Source organism: Lithobates pipiens, unplaced genomic scaffold, assembly GCF_037356315.1.
Source record: "Lithobates pipiens isolate NorthernLeopardFrog02 unplaced genomic scaffold, aLitPip1_a1.2 Scaffold_30, whole genome shotgun sequence".
In the NCBI taxonomy this organism is placed as follows: domain Eukaryota; kingdom Metazoa; phylum Chordata; class Amphibia; order Anura; family Ranidae; genus Lithobates; species Lithobates pipiens.
The window spans coordinates 84,605,907-84,629,221 of record NW_027507791.1 but is presented as its reverse complement, the minus strand read 5'-3'; the positions used below and the strand labels follow the sequence as shown (position 1 = coordinate 84,629,221).

At 44.7% G+C, this 23,315-nt stretch overlaps 1 protein-coding gene across 4 annotated transcripts in view; it reads right to left on the bottom strand.

Moving 5' to 3' along the window:
- Positions 1-300: 300 nt before the first annotated feature.
- Positions 301-23,315, bottom strand: part of MGA (MAX dimerization protein MGA) — a 156,805-nt gene continuing 133,790 nt past the window's right edge. For 3 of the 4 annotated variants that reach the window (XM_077464523.1, XM_077464522.1, XM_077464525.1), the window contains 2 exons: positions 15,223-15,357; positions 301-4,152 (listed from right to left, as the gene is read on the bottom strand). In XM_077464523.1, the coding sequence (XP_077320649.1) occupies positions 3,101-4,152; positions 15,223-15,357 (1,187 nt within the window). In that variant the 3' untranslated portion in view covers positions 301-3,100. The remainder of the gene's footprint in view (positions 4,153-15,222; positions 15,358-23,315) is intronic. The other variant, XM_077464524.1, reaches the window with a different exon arrangement.

Genomic DNA, 23,315 nt, shown 5'->3' with positions numbered 1-23,315 from the left:
GCCAGATTGTAAGCTGAAGAATTAAGATGGATAGCATTTGGGAACTATGCAACTGGATGCTACAGCATGTTTATATCTGACCTCCAAAAGTGACCTTTTCAGTATGTAACTTTTTAATGTTGTGTAAAAGCATTTTCTTCAGCAAGTGTCGCTTTAAACTGTGCTGTGAAGGGGACCAAATATCCTTTGCCAGAATGGATTTCTATATGCTCTGCAATACAAATAGTACACTGTGTGGACAAAACGCTGCTTATTTCACACTTCCAAATTTTAACCAACAAAATAAGTTATACACACACATCAATTTTATGACAATATGCTTGTCAATGCTTTATTTAGCACCAAACAGATTTGCATCTAGACGAAACAAATGACCAGTTCTGGATAGTAAAAGATTACTTTCGATCTTCTTTAACGTATAACATAGTAATGAAAAGTAAAGTATTCTCAATTTCATAGTCTTTGAGGACAGACAGACTCAGCCTGGGTCTAGTTCTAGATTACAGAGTGAAAAGTTCACAATTATTGCTTTGCAGAAGAAGTTTTGACTGGGTCATTCTGTCCATGCTGCGACAATTACAATTTCATTTCATTAGTGTGCAGTTAATTCATAAGTCAGAATGACATTCTACTGGGCAAAATTGTTCCTACAAAATGATGTACTCAAGGATACTGCACTATATAATACTCATGCACATTTATGGGTGCTGCCAATGCCAATTTGTTTTGGAAAATGCAAAGTCTCAAGGTGTCATTCCAACCTATAGTTTCACAACATTCTTCCTTACTTAACCAGAATAGCAATACAAGTGAAGACAAAACTCCCAGAGCTCTTCCATGTATTACTAAGCAATAAAGTTGGAACATGAAAATGACATCTCAGGAACTTGCATTTTCTTAAACAAATCACGAATGTTGTGCAAATTTATATCAGGACAGATTAAAGGGTCAGTCCACTCTTCAATCCAACTGAACTTTAGGTTTAAATCATAAATGTATTTAAGTTGCATCAAAAAAAAAAAAAAAAAAAAAAAAAAAAAGGATTACAGTTTGCCATCTTGGGAAAGTAGCAGCCTGAGTAGAAAAGCGTGTCCTGTGGAAGTATGGTGCAGTGAAGGACCCTTGCTCTCTGGAAGCCGTGAATTAGAGCTTAAAGCAGAGCTCCACTCAAAAGGGGAAGCTCCACCACTTCTTTGCTTCCTACCCCCCTCCGCTGCCACATCTGGCCCCTTTCGGATTGGGGTGTGTGTGTGTGTGTGTGGGGGGGGTGGGGGGGCTGGCTATCTGGTCTTGCTCCCACTTCTGGGTGACATCACCGTAGTCAAGTTACCTTGAAGTTCGGGCCCCCCCTTCCTTTCACAAAGCGCAATGCGCTTCACGCATATGCAGTAGGGAACCGGCTGTGAAGCCGCAATGTTTCACTGCCGGTATCCTCTACAAGAAATTACGGCAGCAGCACCCGATAGCCGATTTAAAAATTGGCTGGGGTGAAGACACCGCTGGATTTGCGGACAGATAAGTGTCCTAATATTAAAAGTCAGCTACATTATTTATTTGACTTTTATTTTTTTCTGAAGAAGCCTGGAGCTTCTCTTTAAGCTGTCCAATAAACAGGGTAAGAGTTTTGCTGATTGCTTTACTATAGGTCTCACTTAGCAGGAGGCCTCTACAGAGAGACCACTGCTTCCATACAAAGAACAATTGCCCTTCTCTGCTGCAAACTGGCAGGGGAACAGACTTTTGTATTTGGGCTGCTTCGGGGGAGAGGAAAGTTTTGGGGAAAAAAAAACACCAAACAAGGCAAAAATGCATGTACCTAAATGCTAGCCCTGTTTAGTGCATGGGCTTTTATCCATTTCATTGACCAGAGTACTTGCTATTGAAAGAAAAGACAAAAAAACGCCAAAGGGTGGCAAAAACCTGGTACTGCTTTTTTGACGTGTTTAGCCCTTTTCTACTGTCAGGAGAGTTTGGTTTAGCGAAGGCCAGCATACATGTATCCTAAGACTTCACACATTTTTTAATTACATGTACTTTATATACTTTGTGAATTTAAACTAAAAGTTCAGTCTGACTCTAAAATCAATATTTCAGCAATGGGTGATAAACTAACCTCTCCCTTCATTTATGCCCCATGGACTCCAGTGTCAAGGAAAATCCAAGATTGCGCAAAGATTCTGCTGCTTGAGATCTGGGGACATAAATGAAACTGCTGGTCATTCCACCAGCTTCTAACCAAGATTTGAAAAATATTAGTTTGGTGAAGGACCAGCCCTTTAACTCAGAATAGACCTCAAGACTGAATAATGAGAAAAAAAAAAAGTTTACCAACTCGGACAGGGGCCCCTTAAAACAGGGACTTAATTAAATTTCATAATGTAAAGTTTGCTCAATGAAACATGAGCGGACCACAAGTCGTACACTTAGTATCTACAGTAAGAAATACAGTAAATCATTTAACAAATGTATCACATTCTACATGTGTGTACAAAAAATTCTGTGTACAAAAGGTTTTAAAAAATATAAATAAATACATATACATTTTTTTACATGTTCAGTTTGATAACAGCAATGATTGCTTGTCATTCAAGCAGCAATTAACTTATTGTCAAGTAATTGGGGTGAGTGTTCAAGTGACAGTTAACACTGTTCCTGACAAAACATAAGCTGTAGCAATTTGTCCTGTAAAGTGCAGACAGAAAGGTGACTGAGCTGTAGAGACTAGAGATGGAGGCACCTATGGTTTACTTTGTGTAAATTGTTCCAGGAGACAAATCTCACAAGGATTGCTTTACATCGTCCGTCTGCTGCAGAAGAATATCTGCAAACGCTGCTTAGCCAAAGCATATGTACAAATCACGATTATACATAAAGTGCATTGGTTACTTTATAGCAGAAAATATGCTGCAAAATGGGAAGTAGGGATTCAGGTGTTTATCTTTTTAAGATAATTCAATTTTGTGTATAATGGAGACATGATTTCTAAGCATTAGATTTCAAATTCATTCACTGTTGAAGAAACCTGATAAAATGTACAACACTATATGTATGCTTCAAGTAACCTGAACATTTATCCAATAATAAATGACCAAAAAAAAATCTAATCCATAGGTTTTGGTAAACTTAATCGGACTGCAGCAGAAGCCAAGGATGGCATAGATTTGTTCCCCAATACCCTTTGATCACTTGGAAGATTAGAAGACATTAGTCCAAGAGGTGCTAATTTGGGCATAGGCCTCCAAAACACATCAGACCCAGAGGCCACTTCTGGTTGATCAACAGCCTGAAGAAAACCCACATTAGCAGGAGGCTGCAGAAGATTCATCCCCACTTCAGTCATTGCTTCTTTATTAGCTGCATCTTCAAATACAACAATACCTGGCTCTTCGCTATGCTTAACACTTTCCTGAATCTCTCCCTCATCTATTTGTAGAAAGAGAGGGCTAAGTGAAATGTTCTTTTCTTTTGGTTCAGACAATTCCTTGAATTTTCCAAAAAAGAAAGGAGAGGAATTCCCATCTGCAGATTTGCCAATACTTTCCTGGGATAGTGTGTCTGACCCTGGGAAGTCACAGCCCATTTCACCGTGGTCATTGTTTAACTGATTCAAGAAAGCAATCTCATTCAAAAGAGATGAGAACGTTTCATCTGAGTCTTCTTGATCAGCCATAACATCTGATAACTCGCTGGGCTCCAAATCTGCTTCCTCTATAGCAGATGAAAGTTTTTTTAGTTCCAGCTCTAGTTCAGAGTCTCTGACATTTTCCAAGGATGAATCATTTATAGTAGCTTTTCCACTTTGTGAGGATACCTCGGCATTAACAATACTGACTTTGGCCAAGGGGAGATTCTCTGGAAGACTGGAGTAAGAATTCTGCGCTATATTCATATCACTAGAAAGTTTTTCTTCTGTGGTGTCCACTGGATGGGATGTAGATGGTAATTGTTTTGCGGAGGACAGATCTCGCTCTGCTTGATCTGACAAAGGATCACTAGCAGCAGTCGTCTTTGCCAACAGGGTGTTAATATCAGTATCTGTCTTAGTTGTTGGAGTATGGAATCCCATGATGTCCTGGTACAGATCTGAAGATGCTTCCTCAGCTAAGGATGTGACGTTGACAATCCTGGGCATCATAGACAGGTCATCATCTTCTAAGGAAACAAAAAAAAAAAAAAAACATAAGTTTTGAGAAAATACAGATTGTTAAAAAGTAAAATCAAAGGAAAAAAGAAAATACAGATAAAAATATTTTTTTCTAGTTTTACCTGAAAACTCCTTTCCTCCAATCACTTTACAGGACGCAGGATGTGTCACTGTAAAGTTTTACACTGGCAAACAATGCTGTAAGGACAGCTCAGTAAAACTGTCTCCCAGCATGCCTCAGTAGCAAGCAATGACAGAAGTAGATCATAAGAACAGGGGGGAGGGGCCTGTGTCCAGTAATGAATTCCAAGATAAGGATTTTTGAGGCATTTTGAATTGCCTGTGAATTTCTTACCTTGGATTACAGTACAGGACATAACTTAAGTTGACTGTACAGCTAAACTTGTTAGGGCAGCCCCTAAAGCATGCTCCTATAAATCTCACCCACACTGTCAGACTATATTTTTTATGCAAGCAATGAAGAAAGGGAGGAGCCTGTGAGGTGGGAACAGAGGGGAGGGGCATGTGTCCTTTAGTGTACTCCATGAGAAGGAATTTACAGGAAAGTCAAAATTCCTTTTATCTTTATCATACATTACAGGACTTTTATTGAAAGACCATGGGACATCCCAAAACAATAAAACTGATGAAGGGAGGGCAGCAACAGAGCAAGCAGAACTGCCAACAAGCCCACAAAAAGAAGTTAAAAGAAGGTAAGAGAGCTTGAAGTACCCTGCAGTTAAAGTGCACATCATCTGAGGAGAACGGAGGACCATAGGTTGTTTGCAAATTTGGGATACAGAGGTTTGAAAGTCCAAAAGACACCAACAGACCTGGTGAAATTAACTGATAGGGAAAAAAAGTATCCTTTTGTCAAGGGTGTAGGGCCCTGGAAATCAGCAGTCTGACCCACCTGGCAATGGTGCAACAGGAGGTAGGATGTCCTCTACAAACATCTTCAGGTAACAGAAGCTGTGGTTGCCAGGCATACACTGACAACATCTAAGCAGTAAAGAAAAGAATTCCACGCTATGGCCTGATATAAACCTAAAAGCAGCTTGCACAATAAAGTACTAAGTATTCAAAAATAGAAAACCAAACAGTGTAGCGCTATTAACCACTTGGGATCCGCGCTATTGCAAAATGACGGCAATAGCGCGGACCCACATTTTCGGGACTACGTCTATTGACGTAGTCCCGGTTACGAGCGGCCTGCGCGCCCCCTGAGGGGCGCGCGCGGCGCGCTCTGTGATCGGCGAGTCCGTGAGACTCGCCTGATCACCGATCCGTGTAAGGGGTCGATCCCGACCCCTTATCACGTGATCAGCTGTCAGCCAATGACAGCTGATCATGTGATAAAACGGAGCCGGTAATCGGCTAGTATTCCTCCTCGCGCTGACAGCGCGAGGAGAAAAAAAAAAAGCCGATCGCCGGCGGCCGTGTTCGGGACATCAGTCCCGATCACGGCCAGCAATTTAAAAGGACACCTGCCCCCTGCCAGTGCCCACCTGCCACCCGCAGTGCCATCCTGAAATAAAGTAAGTGCCCCCCTGTCAGTGCCACCCAGCAGTGCCCATAGTGCCCACAGTGCCACCCAGCAGTGCCCACAGTGCCACCCACAGTGCCACCCAGCAGTGCCACCCACAGTGCCACCCAAAATCTGCCTCAGGTGCTGCACCCCAGTGCCGCCCATCAGTCCCCAGCAGTGCCGCCCATCAGTCCCCAGCAGTGCCGCCCATCAGTGCCCATCAGTCCCATCTATCTGTGGTACCTATCAGTGCCCATCCGTGCCACCCATCCGTGCCATCTTATCTGTGCCCATCTTTGCCCATCAGTGCCGCCTTATCTGTGCCCATCGGTGCCGCCTTATCTGTGCCTATTAGTGCCGCCTTAACTATGCCTATCAGTGCTCACCAGTGCAGCCTATCAGTGCCCACCAATGCAGCCCATCAGTGCCCACCAATGCAGCCCATCAGTGCCCACCAATGCAGCCCATCAGTGCCCACCAATGCAGCCCATCAGTGCCCACCAATGCAGCCTATCAGTGCCGCCTAATCAGCGCACTTCAATGAAGGAGAAAAATGACCCGTTTGCAAAATTTTATAACAAACTATTAAAACATGATTTTTTTTTTTTGCATCTTTTTTTGTTTGTTTAGCAAAAAATAAAACTCCGAGCTGTAACTAAATACCACCAAAAGAAAGCTCTATTTGTGGGAAAAAAATGATAAAAAATTCATTTGGGTACAGTGTTGTATGGCCGCGCAATTGTCACTCAAAGTGCATCAGCGCTGAAAGCTGAAAATTGGTCTGGGACTGAGGGGGGTTTAAGTGCCCAGTAAGCAAGTGGTTAAATAAGTGCTACCGCTCTTCTAAGCAGTTTAGGGAAATTTCTTCAGTGTGTTTTGGAGCATGGTAGAGAGAAGGGTAAGCAATATCCTCACTGAGGTGATAAGAAGAGACCACCGTGAGCCAGGAAGGGGAAGGTATTGGTCTCAAGACCATCTTTGTCCTTACGCAGCACATAAAAAGCCTGCCAGTTTGTTTTTTTAAACACACGTAACAGAATTAATTACTAGTGATGCACCGAAATTTCGGCCGCCGAAACATATCGGCCGAAAATGCCCTTTTCGGCAATTTGCCGAAAGAGAAAAACGGCCGATAATGGAGCCGAAAATGGGGCGTGGCCTGGGTGGGGGCGGGGCCCCGCCCCCCGCCCCTGGTGACGCCCATCATGGGGGTTGTATAGCGCAGGAGAGCCGCCTCCGCCGCCTGTTTGATCACAGCGCCAGGAACATCACAGCTTTCATTTCAATAGCTGTGTGTTCCCGGCCGCGCCCCGTCACACACAGCCCATCCCCCTTGTCCGGGCACTTAGATAGACAGATCACCCGCAGGATTGGACGGATGAGCTGTCTATCAAAGTGCCCGGACAAGGGGGAGGGGCTGCGTGTGACGGCGCGTGGCCGGGAACACACAGCTATTGAAATGAAAGCTGTGATGTTCCCGGCGCTGTGATCAAACAGGTGGCGGAGGCGGCTCTCCTCCCTGCACAGGCTGGCTGCAAAATGACACACTGGCTGCAAAATGCTGCAATGGGCTGCAATGGGCCACACTGGCCTGCAATGGGGGACACTGGCATGCAATGGGGGACACTGGCCTGCAATGGGGGACACTGGCCTGCAATGGGGGACACTGGCCTGCAATGGGGGACACTGGCCTGCAATGGGGGACACTGGCCTGCAATGGGGGACACTGGCCTGCAATGGGGGATGCCTCCTGTACCACGTCCTCTGTCTCTGACCATCTCCTGTACCATGTCCCCAGTCTCTGACCACCTCCTGTACCATGCACGCAGTCTCTGACCACCTCCTGTACCATGCACGCAGTCTCTGACCACCTCCTGTACCATGTCGGCAGTCTCTGACCACTTCCTGTACCATGTCGCCAGTCTCTGACCACCTCCTGTACCATGTCGCCAGTCTCTGACCACCTCCTGTACCATGTCGCCAGTCTCTGACCACCTCCTGTACCATGTCGCCAGTCTCTGACCACCTCCTGTACCATGTCGCCAGTCTCTGACCACCTCCTGTACCATGTCCCCAGTCTCTGACCACCTCCTGTACCATGTCCCCAGTCTCTGACCACCTCCTGTACCATGTCCCCAGTCTCTGACCACCTCCTGTACCATGTCCCCAGTCTCTGACCATCTCCTGTACCATGTCCTCAGTCTCTGACCATCTCCTGTACCATGTCCTCAGTCTCTGACCACCTCCTGTACCATGTCCCCAGTCTCTGACCATCTCCTGTACCATGTCCTCAGTCACTGACCATCTCCTGTACCATGTCCCCAGTCTCTGACCATCTCCTGTACCATGTCCCCAGTCTCTGACCACCTCCTGTACCATGTCCCCAGTCTCTGACCACCTCCTGTACCATGTCCCCAGTCTCTGACCACCTCCTGTACCATGTCCCCAGTCTCTGACCACCTCCTGTACCATGTCCCCAGTCTCTGACCTCCTCCTGTACCATGTCCCCAGTCTCTGACCTCCTCCTGTACCATGTCTCCAGTCTCTGACCTCCTCCTGTACCATGTCCCCAGTCTCTGACCTCCTCCTGTACCATGTCCCCAGTCTCTAAACTCCTCCTGTACCATGTCCCCAGTCTCTGACCTCCTCCTGTACCATGTCCCCAGTCTCTGACCACCTCCTGTACCATGTCCCCAGTCTTTGACCACCTCCTGTATAAAAATATTTTTTAAAAACAGTCATTTTCGGTATCGGTGCTGTTTCGGTATCGGTTTCGGTTTTCAGCCTAGTGTATTTTTCATTTTCGGTATCGGTTTCGGCACCAAAAAACCCATTCGGTGCATCCCTATTAATTACCGTATTTATCGGCGTATAACATGCACTTTTTTCCCCTTAAAATCAGGGGAAAATCGCAGGTGCATGTTATACGCCGATACTCCGGGATTTCCCCATGATTTTTGGGGCTCTGGGTGGCTTTCAGCCGCCCAGAGCCCTTCTCGTGGCTTTCGGCCGTCTTCGGACCTTCTCTGCGGCTTTCGGCCGCCTCGGCCCTTCTCGGCAGCCGAAACCCACGAGAAGGTCCGAGGCGGCCAAAAGCCGTAGAGAAGGTCCGAGATCGCCCGAAAGCCGCCAAGAACTTCTGGGCGCCGCTGAGATACACAGGACATCTTGGCGGCGACATTTTAAAAAAAATAAGCGGACATCACTAAGGCTACGGACAGGCTGCAATGAGGACAGGCTGAAATGAGGACAGGCTGAAATGAGGACAGGCTGAAATGAGGACAGGCTGAAATGAGGACAGGCTGAAATGAGGACAGGCTGAAATGAGGACAGGCTGAAATGAGGACAGGCTGAAATGAGGACAGGCTGAAATGAGGACAGGCTGAAATGAGGACAGGCTGCAATTTAGGACAGGCTGCAATTTAGGACAGGCTGCATTGAAAAGGCTGCAATGAGGACAGGCTGCATTGACAAGGCTGCAATGAGGACAGGCTGCATTGACAAGGCTGCAATGAGGACAGGCTGCATTGACAAGGCTGCAATGAGGACAGGCTGCATTGACAAGGCTGCAATGAGGACAGGCTGCATTGACAAGGCTGCAATGAGGACAGACTGAAATGAGGACAGCCTGCATTGACAAGGCTGCAATGAGGACAGGCTGCAATGAGGACAGGCTGCATTGACCAGGCTGCAATGAGGACAGGCTGCATTGACAAGGCTGCAATGAGGACAGGCTGCATTGACAAGGCTGCAATGAGGACAGGCTGCAATGAGGACAGGCTGCAATGAGGACAGGCTGCAATGAGGACAGGCTGCAATGAGGACAGGCTGCAATGAGGACAGGCTGCAATGACAAGGCTGCAAAGAGGACAGGCTGCAAAGAGGACAGGCTGCAAAGAGGACAGGCTGCAAAGAGGACAGGCTGCAAAGAGGACAGGCTGCAAATGGACACTGATAAGGCTGCATTGATGGGCATTTAAATGTAAGTTTTTTTTTTCCTTAAATTTCCCTCCTAAAAGTTTTTTCCACAAAGTTCCCTCCTAAATTTGGGGTGCGTGTTATATGCCGATAAATACGGTATATACAACAGAAAAAAGTAAAAAAACTTTCTTGTCTCAGGAAATATCTGTGTAATACCGGTGTTTTTATACACTGTTCGCAACATCCAATTTTAATTCCATTTATATGTTGCTTTGTAATAAAAATGTATTTTTGATAGAAATGATGTTCACATCGTCTGTTGTGCCAATAGCCGTCCCTTGGTCCTACTTGAAGGGTATTACGTTTTTCTGTGTAAAAGAGTGTAGAAAATAAAAAAGTAGTGATGCCTACTAGAAAAAACACCTTTTTGTGAATGTGTCGGTAATGGAATTCCCCATTGAATGTACTCAAAGGGAGGTTTTTGGATGGCATAAAGAACTAAAATATAATGTAAAGGGGGGACAACCTGAGTAACCCCCGGAATAAAGGTACAGACCAGAAAACTGAGCTACAGAAAACCTGCAAGGGTGAAATCCTAGTGAATTGCACCAGGCAAAATAGGCCTTCCAGTTACAGTAATAAATTCTGGAGAGCTAGAATTCTAAGCTTGAAACATGGTGGAAATGACAATCAAAAACAGGTATGCGTCCTTTAATATTTTTTGATTTTGCCAACCTCTTAGTGCTCACAGGGGTTCTCTTGGCAATGGAGAATTTACTTTCATTTATTTATTTTCAGGTACTTGTATAGCTTTGTCAATTTACACAGCGCTTGACATATACATTGTATGTTCACATCTGTCCCTACCCTCAAGGAGCTTACAACCTAAGGTCCCTAACACACATTCATACATATACTAGGGCCAATATTTTAGACAGGATCCAATTAACCTAACAGCATGGCTTTAGAGTGTGGGAGGAAACTGGAGTACCTGGAGGAAACCCAGGCAGGCAGAGGGAGAACATGTAAACTCCAGGCAGATGGTGTCGTGGTTGGGATTCGACCCAGTTACCCTTTTTGATGCTAGGTGAAAGTGCTAACCACTACACCATTGTGCTGCCCTAAAATTAGATGGTACTTGGCAAAGACTAGTACTACTATGTCCATCATTGTTTCCACAGAAGAGAGCAATAGCTAGGAAGCCATAGCTTTTGCTTCATAAAATGCACGGTTTGAAACATTGTCTGCTTTCCGTCAATTCATTCACAAACAGGTTTAGAGGCTTGAACTCTGATTCATCAATAGAGTCAGGGTAGCATTTTTGGCCTCTGGAAACTAAAGATTCTAGGAGTGCCAAAGGTTTTCTGAGAAAGTCAGACACAGTGGCAGAAATATACACTTTTGCCAGATAGGTGGCAAGGTGTGTGCCTGAGAGGAAGCTCCAGTCAGAGGACAACAGCTATCAGGGAACAGTCTGAGTTTGCTGTAGGCCAGAAACAGAATGCATGTTAACTGGCCCCTTTCTCCCAGCCACCTTCAGTCCATGATCTACCATTGCTAAACTGAGGGGATGTCTGTAAGAGGTGTCTCTGTAGCAAAATGCAGCAGATAAGATGGACAGAAGTACATCAGCTGGGAGGCATGTTGCAACTACATTCTCATCCTGAGAATGAATGAATGAAAAAGAAAAATAGGATTTTTTGTACTCACCGTAAAATCTTTTTCTCTGTAATTCACCGACCGACACAGCTCCTCTCTTAGCCATTGGGTTGTATACCTTACCTCTAGGAGAATACTAGGCAAAGTTGTAACACAACACTCAGAACTGTCAGTTTCGCCCATGGGGGCGGTCCCTTAGGTATCAACCCTCCTGCCTGCTAGCAGAACTCAGTACGTCAACAAGCAGTATAACGTAAAGAAAAAAAGAGGGGCGGGTGCTGTGTTGGTCGTTGAATTACAGAGAAAAGGATTTTACGGTGAGTACAAAAAAATCCTATTTTCTCTTATATTCACTGACGGACACAGCTCCTCTCTTAGCCATTGGGACATCCCCAAGCAGTGCCAAAACGAGGGGTGGGAAAAACAGCATAAACACTTCATCCACCGTGGCAAGTGGGAACAAGTGAAACTTTACCCACAAAAAAGAACAGTGCGTGGAGAAATCCACCACAAAATCAGGGTACCCTCAACAGGAGTGACTACCCACAACCGCACAAAAAACTGCGGAATGTAATGCAACAGTGCATTAACTTAAAGAGGAAGTAAACCCTTTCAAACCACTTTGACCTACAGGTAAGCCTAGATTAAGGCTTACCTGTAGGTCCAAGCAATATCTCCTAAACCTATATGGTTTAGGAGATATTTGCCCGAAAATGGGCACCGCTGTCTACGGCGCATGCTATCCCATTTTCTTTATCAAACATTACACCACCCAGAATGAAGCTTTTTGGAAGCATTGGTTATGTCCAAAGCAGTCCAGCTGGAGTTGGAAACAACAAAAGAAATGCAAAAAAAAAAAAAAAAAAAAAAAGATCAAGGGAACATACAGCAGCATGCAACAAACTGTTTTTTTTTCCTCTTAGGCTCCATGCACACTGAAGCTGATAAACTGCAGTTTATTGGAGTTTGGGTGTTTTTTGTAAAAGCCCATAAACTCCACTCTATGTTAGCCTATGTGTCCATGCACACATGGACGTTTTTCAGCTTTAATGAGCAGTGGAGTTTATGGGCTTTTTTCTGAACGCCAGAAATTCGCGTTCAAAGTGCCGTTTTTCAGCGGCAAAAAACGACAAACGCTCATTAACGCTCATTAACGCTCGTTCATTAGTGTTCGGCATTCTATTTTTCAATGCATTGTGGGATTTTTGGAGTGTCCTCTGTGTATTTTTATAAAAAACGCCCATTAACGCTAACGCTGTAAAACGCTCATTAACGCTCATTAACGCTAGTATAAAACGCTGTTAGAAGCAGGTTTTTCAACCAGCGTTTTCTGCCAGCAATCTGGCGTCCAGAAATAGCTTTTTTGAGCTTCAGTGTGCATGGAGCCTTAAACTGGCTTGCTGAATAGAATGTAAATTATGTGGAGGATGCAAACGTTATAAAAGGTTAATAATAGTAGTACATGTGAGGTAGCAAAAGACATGTATACATGAAGAATTTCATGACTGAAATCAGCATCAGCTGTGGTCTGAACATCTGCCTGGTAAAACTTTGCAAACTTGTGAACAGAATACCAGGTGGCAGCCTTATAAATTTGAGCAACAGATGCTTGATGCTAAAAAGTGTGTGCTTTGACCAGAAAAGCAGGTTGTCTTTCAGGTACAACAATAAGAGTCGGAGTGACAAAAAAAAAAGCTGTGATGGCAACCACATAAAGACAATGAAGAAAAACCTCTTCAGGAGGTTTAAGAACAGGACAGAAAGAAGGTAGAACATTGTCAAGGTTAAGGCGAAAAGAAGCCACCATGGGGAGGAGGGAGGCCTTGGGTCACAAAACCAACTTGTCCTCGTGAGACACATAAAAAAAGGGTTCTTTACAGGTTAAGGACGCCAACTCGTAAATTCACCACTCAGAAGTGATGGCAACAGGAAAGGCAACCTCGCAAGTTAACATTAGATAGAGGATGTTCTCTAACAGGTTCAAATTGTGTGTTTTTTTTTTTTTTTTTTACGGAACTCAGAACCAGTGGAGTCATATACAGGAAGAACAATGTGTTAGTGACACCCTGCAGAAAGGCCTTCATAAGTGGTCTCTGGAAGGGAATTGCTGGGGCTGAGATTCGTGTTTCAATATACATTTATTGAGATTATCAAAGAAATAGCAACAGATGTAAAATGTTAAAATAATACATTCTGAATCAATACAGAAAATATCTGAACCTTGATGGCACTCAAGGCCAGATGTTGATTCAGACCAGACTGGAGAAAACAGAGGATCTGTCCTACAAAGTACTTTCAGGGATGGAAATTCCCAATCTCATACCATGTAAAATAATTTTAGGAGCTTAGGGATAGCTAAATCAGAAAAGTCCCATATCCCTCAGGTCTTGGGCTGTAACAGCTAAGCCATTAAAGCCAACATTCGAGAAACAGGATGGTAAAAGTGGTCCTGCAATGGGATACTATATAGGATACCAAGTAAAATGCTTGGGAGAGGCAAAAATCTTCTCAGGTGAGGCCAGTCACTATACAGAACAGGCTGTAAAAGGTGTACAGGCAGGTCTTTTGTAGACCGAAGCATTCAGAGGAGGCCCAGGCTGGTGACCATTAGCAAAACTAAAACAGGCAGCTCTAAGTTGAGGTAACTACACAGTTTGTCAATAAGAGCTGAAATGGTGTCAGCACTTTGGGCCCCCATATATAAATCACACAGGAACGCGCTTTACATTGCTGTGCAATTCACATGTGATATGGTGCAGTATGATTGTAGCTCATTCATTTGAGTGTCAGATTGCAGCACAAGCAGTGCATGCACTATTTTACAAAACGCAGAGCAACCGACTCACGTGGTACTTCTGTACCATGCGATCCAGTGAAAGTAAACATTGCATTCGTGACCTGTGTTTGAGCTGTCGTTAGCATTGCACTGACATCCACTGCTGATAACAAGTGCAGTGCAATTTGAACGCGGTGGGATTTTCTGACCCGTGTTCTGGTGTGAACTGGTGCTATAAGGGCAACAGCCTGTACTGCGCCCCCCCCCCCCCCCCCCGGCAGATTGCTGGGAACAAGCCTCGCCCACAGGATTTGCCCATTTGAATGGTTTTCAGGGACCGAGTTCCACCAAACAGGTGGACTTCGGTCCTGGAACTGTAATGCGGACCCCGCATATTTTTCCTGGGTACAGTTCCCCAGGGCAAATCTGAGAAGTGGCCAATCCTGAAGCTACAAACAAAAGCCTCAGTGTCTGTGCCGCAGCTGAAGAATGATAGAAGACAAATTGTCTTGATAAAAATGAAGACAGATCATGGGAACCTTTAAAGGTTTTTATTTTTTTTTTCATTCTATGCATGAAGGTAAAAGAACTGTGCAGCTCCCCCTTCAGCCCCCACCTTATACTCTCCTGAGCCCGATCCCATGCTGTGCATGAGAGCAAAAGCTCTCCCACATCTCTGCTTCCTCATTGGCTGAGACACAGCAGCAGGAGCTGCTCCCGCTGCTGTGAATCACAGGCTGTGAGGAGGGGACAGGGCCGAGCCATACTCTGTGTGTCGGACACATTGAGGCGGCTCGGGAGCGAGCACACACATGAGTGCACCCCCAGCACAAGCAGCTTTCTCTGAGGGCACTCAGCAGAGGGGAGGGGCCTGGAGCATCGGAAGAGGACCTGAGAAAAGGAGGACTGGGGCTGATCAGGCAAGTATAACATGTTTGTTATTTAAAAAGAAAAAAAAAGTGGATCAATCACTAAGTTTAATAACAGATTCCCTTTCAGTTTCCAGGCATACATTTTTAAAGTGGAAGATACTTCCTCAGTACAGAATTCCTGAAAACAAGCCAAATGGAAGTTTTAAATGAAAGTTAGCCTCCACACAGCTTTGTAAGAAAGTTAGCCTCCACAGAGCCAAGCAAATAGACAACTCAGATGAAAAAAGAATGAAGGATATGCAAGACACAAAGGATACCATACCTGAATTGGGAGAAGATGGTTCTACTGCAGAGATGGTGTGAGACACAGCAGACAAAGTGATGGGAATACTGTTGTTACCAATTACACCCTTTAGCTGTATTGTACCAGGAAGCTGAATCACCACAGAAGCCATTCCTACACAAACACATCCAATGAGATATATAAATAACCAGATAAAAAAAAAAAAAAAGTATACAAAAGGTAATATATGGTAGTCTAATAAAATCAGAACAATTGGGTTGATTTACTAAAGGCATATTGGCTGTGCACTTTTCATGTTCAGTTGCACTCTGCAAGTGCAATTGCCCCACAGCTTAGTAAATGAGGGGAAGTTCTGCCGACTTCTAATCATGTGCAAGCAAAAATGTGTTTATTTTTTTGTATTTTTTCTTGCCTGCGATTGGGTATTCTTTGCAAAGTGAGCTTTATCTCATTTAATAAGCTTTGGAGCACATAGTTTACTTTCACAGTATATTTGCCTTTAGTAAATCAACCCCAATGTCTCAGGGCACCTTTGCTGAAATGACAATATATATATTATATATATAAAAAAAAATTATATATATATATATATATATATATATATATATATATATATATATATTATATATATATATATATATAAAATAACCATTCACCTTACAATCTGAATATGCAATAGCCTTTAGATTTATAGAAACTAGGGCTACTGGGTTCCCATGCGAGGGGGGTAGCAAGGCCTCAATTATTAGACTACTAACAATGAATCCTTCATCACTGTCAAAATTAAAAACATATTCCCTCAATTGTTTATATAAAAATTACAGGTGTCCTATAAAAAAATATTCTGAACCTCAGAAAACATATGTGCTTACAATGGTAATTTCTAGCAGGAGACATATGCCTATACTTGTGCGCTAACTGGAACACATGGTTAGCTGGTGTATAAAGCTGTGGTACACTGTTACAGGGCACACTTCAGTTGGGTCTTTTTTCCTTTTTAATATGGGTAGGGCAGTGGTGATATTCCCATAAATACTTTTACGTAAGGTGAAAAAAAAGCTATATTATTCCCCTTTTTTCTCAACTGCTTGGTAGGAAAGGAGTGGCACTGCAAATACTTGTTGGATACCAGCTTGATATTTTTAGTTTTCATGCATTCCTGGTACTGTATTTTTCTGTATATATTGGCTTGGAATGTGGTTGTTTCTCATTGATACAGTTTTATGGGAATGCAAAGCTGTTGCCTATTTAGTGTTTATTTTTTTTTTATTTTTTTTTCGTATACCTACAAAACTTTTGATAAAAAAAAGAAACAAACAAAACACATTTGATAAAAATTGTAGTCATTCTGATTATCTGCTTTATTTTTTTCAAAGTTTGTTGCGTTTTGGTTTAGGAGCAATAATTTTATTATTTCAGTTTTTATTTAAAGCAGAATTCCGGGCAAATTTTTTTTTTCATGTCCTTGCTGCTGATCTCCTACCTTCACCAAGTATGTCACCCATGTTCTTCTGAACTCTGTAGTTCCTCTGAAATAGGCTGCTGAACTTGCGGAAAACTGTTATTACATGGTGACTTCCTGCCTGTAAGACTGCTGGCTGCTAGTCCTCCTGTATCCTCAGCCAGTGGTCTGACACGCCCCCTTGTAGTTCTAGCAGGGAGAAGGCAGACATGTACTGGGCGGAGGGGGTCTCACAGCCCCCGGTCTGTGTCGCCCATAGAGGAGGTGTCCTCCTCCTCCTCTCTCTCCTTCCCTGCTCATGCCAGAAATTCACCCCTCCACCCTGTCCCCTCCCCACCTGCTATCTCTGTGCAAAGCAGGGATTATTATCAGAAATTACTTGTATGACAGTGCTGTGCCAGGTATTGTATATGAAAACACTGATTGCTGATGTCCCACCTATGCTGGTATAGGCACAGTGCATGTCAATCATAATACAGGTGGGACATCAGTGATCAGTGTTCTCATATACAATACCTGACACAGCGGGAGATCCCCACTGTGTCATACAAGTAATTTCTGATAATAATCCTGCTCTGCACTGGTAGAACAGACATGGTGGACCCTGACATGCAACACTGGTGGTTCCTGACATGGTGGTCCCCGACATGCGGCACTGGTGGTCCCCGCCATGCGGGACTGGCAGGTCCCTGACATGCACCACTGGCAAGGACACTGACAAGTTGAACTGTTTGTATTTGTAAGCATGTAATCTATTATACTGGGTGTTATGTATGGCTTGCTGGCTGCAGAATGAAGGGTGTGATTTATGTTAAAGTGGGCGAGTTCACATTTACATGCACAAGCCTAGTGTACTTCCCACATTCACTCCAATCCCAAGGATTCATGGGAAATGTAGTCTTATTACAGTTTAGAGAGAGAGAGCAGAGGATATGATGCAATCCCTGTTCTAACACGTCCTACCTGCCAGAATACAGGCTGCATTTTTTTGAATCACAGAGCTGACTTTGTGAAAATTCAATCAGACATAGCTCTTAAATGGTAGGACATTTCACAAATGTAATAGCTGTTTAGTGTTTTCTGTGGGGGAGGGGTGTACTAATGGGGGATTTTTTGAAAATCCCAGAGTCCTGCTTTAATGTAATTCAATTATACGTCATGCATTAAAGATGGGATTAAACAAGACAAATGGCATTGAAGATGAATTCACATTCCTTCTATGCAAAAATAGTTTCTGTCTTTACATATTTAAACCATTCTTTAAATTTCAAAACAAAAGCCATTGCCATGTGAATTTCAATTATTTAGGAAGACCAGGCCAGACATAAAAGGTGGCTAAAACTACAATAGTAAAGTGCACATGGCACAGGAGGTACATTGTGTAGGTCTCTGTAACCCTGAACCTGCAGCACCGGTTTGAACCTACTCTCAAATAGTTATCCGTTTTATAACCAACTGTAGGCAAAACCTACCTGTTGAAAAGGTGCCAGGGCACAAAGCTTTCTTTATTAAAAAAATGTGAACATGAAAACTTTAAAAGACATATTAAGGTGTTATTAAACCCCAATAATAAAAGCAGCATATAGTGTTTCAGACCCCATCACTTATGTTTGCAAGTCTGCTTTTTTCTCCATTGTCTAGCAGTGTCCCTGATCTAATTCCGGTTTACACTTTCCATACCCTTTCAGGGTTCCATGGAGCCACCTTTGCATGCTCTTGGCTGGTAATACAGAGGAGTTTCATAACATCCACAGCAACAGTCCCAGTGGCACATCATTTCCCTGCTCCCCCTTACTCTAAGACAGTGATTTACAGCTGCTGGAACGTGTGAAGTGACTAGTGCAATTACTTTCACCTCATATATCAGATTTAGTTAAATGAGACGTTTAGCCAAAGGTTGTCTGGCTGTACTTCTCCTGTGGATCACAGGTGTGCAGTTCGTTCTGCACTCCGGTGACCCATTTTCAGCAGACAGATGGCTGACATTACAGAGCCGGTCCAGGCTGGGGAAAGATCAGGACTATATGGTCGGGATCCGCCCAGAACCTTGAGTCAACACCTGGCTCAGCCTCTCAGCCAGCCACTGAAAGCCTGGGCCAGCCGATCCAGCCCCCTCCACAGCCCAGCGCTCCAGTCACAGTCACCAGCTCTCCGTTTCTGGAGCTCTGAGAACTGAGCGATCAGTGATGTTTGATTGCTCAGTTCTCAGTGTAAGAGCTGGTGGGGAACAAGTGCTCCATCCACCTAGGTAACTATGATTCTCTCAAATAAAAAATTCCGTAACTCCTCTTTTTTTTTTTTACAAACAACGCGTTTATTGGAAAAAAACTTCACAGTGTACAGAGTATATAAATTGGCATTACAATCAGGTGAGTAACAAAAACAGAAAGTAAAAGAACCGAACTGAAGAGTTACACTTAAAAGGCATTAGCGGAGAGATATACAGTTTCTGTCTTCAATTGCACAAGCACTTATGACATGGAGATGCATATGCATAGGTTCGCACAATAATCATATACATTTTAGGGGGCAGTCTCATATGGGGGTATATATTAGATGACCTGAGGGTCTTCAAACTGATTGTTGCAAGTGGCTGCATTGCGCAGCCAGGGGTCCCAGATATATTTCCTTTTTATAGGGTAAAACACTGTTAATAGCGGATATCCATTCCTGGAATGTCGGAGGTGATGCCCTTAACCATTTCCTCGCTATCAACAGTCTAGCCGTAAATAAAGACTCTTGCAAAAAGGCAATATGGGATTTATCTGAATCTGGGTTTGGGAATATACCCAGCAAGCACTGCCTGGGGCATAGTGTCAGAGGGGATCCCATCTCATCATGGATGGATTTAACTATGTGGGACCAGTAATCTTGTATTACGGGACACGACCAAATAAGGTGAAAAAAAGTGCTGGAAGGGTCGCCACACATGGGACATAGTGGGTTGTGGTCTGGTCTGTATTTGGCCAGATGTCCAGGTGTCACATACACTTTGTGGATAATATAGAATTGGGTTAGGCAGTCAGAAAGTTTGGTGGAGACTTTCCTACAGGCATCTAGTGCGTCTTCTTATTCCTCATCCTCCATCGCCCCTACATCCCTCGTTCATCTATCTTTGGGAGCGTAAGCCACTCTAGCCGCCATGGGTTGCAGGAGGTCGTTGTAGAACAACGAAATGAGTCGTGAGGGGTCCTGTCCCATAAAAATGTTGAGGGGGCCAACCGGTTCTATATTTGGGGGGTTGTCTGGAAATGGGGTCTGTATGGCGTGGCGGAGCTGTAGGAATCGGAAAAACATGGAGTTGGGAAGGTTAAATTAGTCTTTGAGCTGTTGAAATGATTTCAGAGTGTCGTACTGATATAGGTCAGAGAGGTAAGTCACTCTCCGGGAGATCCACAGGTTGTGATCGGGTACGGAGAGTAACTCCCTCAGGCCCGGGTTGTCCCACAGTGGTGTATGTGAGTGTGTAGGTGGTGTTTTAAGCCTACGTCTCACCACTTCCCATATTTTGCAATGGTTATATAGTAGTCCCCTACGATTTCCCAGCAGCCAGGAGTCCATTGGTTCTCGAAATATTATTTGGAAGGGGTGTGTGCTGGTGCCTGCGTGGGGGGGAACATATGAGGGCCATGTAGCGATCTTTGTTGTGTTTGCCCAGATAATAAAAGTGGGATAGCTGTGCTGCTAAATAAGATTAAAATCTGGTAAAGCGGCACCCCCTAAGTCTGTGGGATTTTTTAATGCTTGCCACGACAGCTTGAGTCGGCTTGATCCCCACACAAAGGAATTAAGAATAGCTTCAATGGACTTAAATATTCTAAGGGGTATGTAGATAGGGGCATGCCATAATACATCTATGAATTGGGGAGGAGGACCATCTTTATCAGGTTTATGCAACCCATTACGCCCAAAGATAACTTAGCCAACGTTTGTGTTTTGGTTTTCATTATCACAATCAGGGGTTCTATGTTAAGTCTGACAAAATCTTCAGGGGAGCGGGTAATAATTATCCCAAGATATTTCATGGAGCTAACCCGGACAAGAGGGGAGGAGGCTTGGTTTACTGTGGGGGGACCTATGTCAATAGGGAGGATTAAGGACTTATCCCAATTCACCTTTAAGCCCGAGAAGTTACCAAACGTTTGTATTGTGTCTAACGCCACCAGTAGGGATTGGACAGAGTCTGCAAGATATAGAAGCATGTCGTCAGCATATAAGCTTATTTATTCAGTCAGGTTCCCATGCAGTAGTCCCCGCACCCCTGGAAGGGTGCGTAGGGAGGACGCCAGGGGTTCCACTGCCAAGGCGTACAAAAGGGGCAACAGGGGACATCCCTGGCGCGTCCCCCTAGAGAGAGGAAAGACGCCAGAGACCCTCCCGTTAACCAACACCCTGGCACTGGGGTTCTGGTAGAGCAGTCGGATCCATCTAATAAATTTAGGCCCAAAACCAAACTTTGCTAGGCATTCCCAAAGATAGTCCCACTTGACTGAGTCGAAAGCCTTTGCGGCGTCCAAGGAAACCACAACTCTGGAGCCTATCTGGTTGTGTTCGGCCTGCAAATTCATGTTGAGTCTACGGAGAATGTATGTAGTGTTTTTTGCCGGTATAAATCCTGTTTGGTCCGGGTGGATCAAAGTCAGGATCTTCGCCAGAATTTTAATGTCCAATTGGAGAAGGGATATCGGGCGGTAGGATTCAGGGATTTCGGGGTTGTTGCCAGGTTTATAAAAGCCTTGCTCATGGATCTGGGGATAATATCCATATGGGAGAATAGCTCCCTTAGTCTGGGTATCTTGTGCTCCATGTGTGCTAGGTAGGCTAGGAGGCCTCCCACACGCTCCCCATACTCATACAGCCTTTGTTTAGTGTAGAATATTTTCTGCTCCGCTTTTTCAAAATGAAGGTTATTTACTAGGCGGGCCTGTAGTTTTAAGCGGGCAGCATTGGAGGGGGGTGGGTCGTTGGAGAATTCCGCCTCAACCTCTGCAAGGTACTGTTCAGCTAGTATGATCACCCGGGAGGAGGTTTGCCTATATCTAGCAATACGGTGGGTAAGATCATTCGGGCATAGGATTTAAATGAGTCCCAGACTACCTCAAAGGGGGCCATGTCTCTGCTAGTCCGGAAAAAGAAATCCCATTCAGTAACGAGTTCCGCTATGTCTGGGATTACCGATAGCCAAAAAGGATTACGTTTCCAGGCATAGGAAGAGGGAGGGGAGTCCAACACCAGTTCAGCCCAGTAAGGAGCGTGATCAGAGAGCACGTGGGGGGAAAACCCACCTCCCCCAGTATTGGAAGGAGAGCCCGGGAGAGCAATATGAAGTCAATTTGTGAAATAGTATTGTGTGATGCAGAGAAGCACGAGAACGCCTTGATCTGGGGATGTCTGTGTCTCCATGTATCAACCAGGGACATTTCAGTTAGGAGCTTACCGAATCTAGTGAGCGAGTGGGAGGAGGCGTCCGGGGGAGTCACAGTCAGTCTGTCCATGTCCCTGTCTACTACATTATTAAAATCTCCTAGCCAGACTGCGGGGGCGGTGGGAAACTGGGCCAAGAAGGAAAGACATTGAGCACATTGAGCTGGAATAGGGGAGGTATATATACTGCCAGGAGAAGTAGTTCTATACCATTTATTTTAGCGTGTAAAAATAGGAAACGACCCTGTGGATCAGATCTTAAAGCCAACAAAATAAATTGCACTGTTTTGGCCACCAGGATTGCAATGACTCTAGAGTTGGCGGTATGGGGGGCTTGATACACCCACCCCACCCATGGTTTCTTTATGGACAGCAGCAGCTGGCTCATGAGGTGTGTCTCCACCAAGACCACAATGTCAGCTTTTTGCGCTTTAAGGTGTGATAGGGCTGCATTTCTCTTTGGTTTGGCCCCAATACCCCTCAGATTCCATGTAATGCATTTAATTGTGGGCATCGGGATAACATATGTCTGTCTGTGCCCCCGATACTTCGAGCCCCCAGGCGACCCCCACAGCCCATCCCATCAGGGGCAGCATGCGAGGTGTCGTCCAGGCACCCAGAGCAGCGGGGACCGAGCCGCACACTGCAATCCTCCGGGGTCCGAATGCCAAAGACACCCGCATGGCCCCAGTGAATTGTCTGATAAGCATCCCATCAATTTCAAACCAGGTTCTGGGAGTTCTCATTATAAATTACGCGTATAACTATTAACCAACAACAAAAACGAAAACATAATAACTTATGCACTAACACGCTGTCTTGTCCGGTCACGCAGAGCCCCGAGGGAACACCGGGGGGCAGCCCCGGGAACCAGGCAGTCCAGGGTAACAGTACTTGGCAACCATTACAGTTTAAATTGAAAAAAGCAGGGCTTATTAGAGTTCCTGCGACTAGGGGAGTGATTAGTCGCTGTAAAACAAGCAGTGGTGCAGGGTGTGAGAACCCGGGATGTGGACCTCCAGGATAACACTGATGGGGAAAGTAAAAGGATATGGGGTATAGAGTTCATGTCCCGGGCGTCACGGAAGGGGGTAGCTTGCCCATAAGGGAGAGTAATGGGGGCTAAATACCTGTTGTGTCTTCCTGTGGCAGGATGAGCAGTGAAAGGAAAGCAGGCATCTGAGAGGGGAGACAATAGGCTGAAGGGTGCGGATGGAGTGAAGAG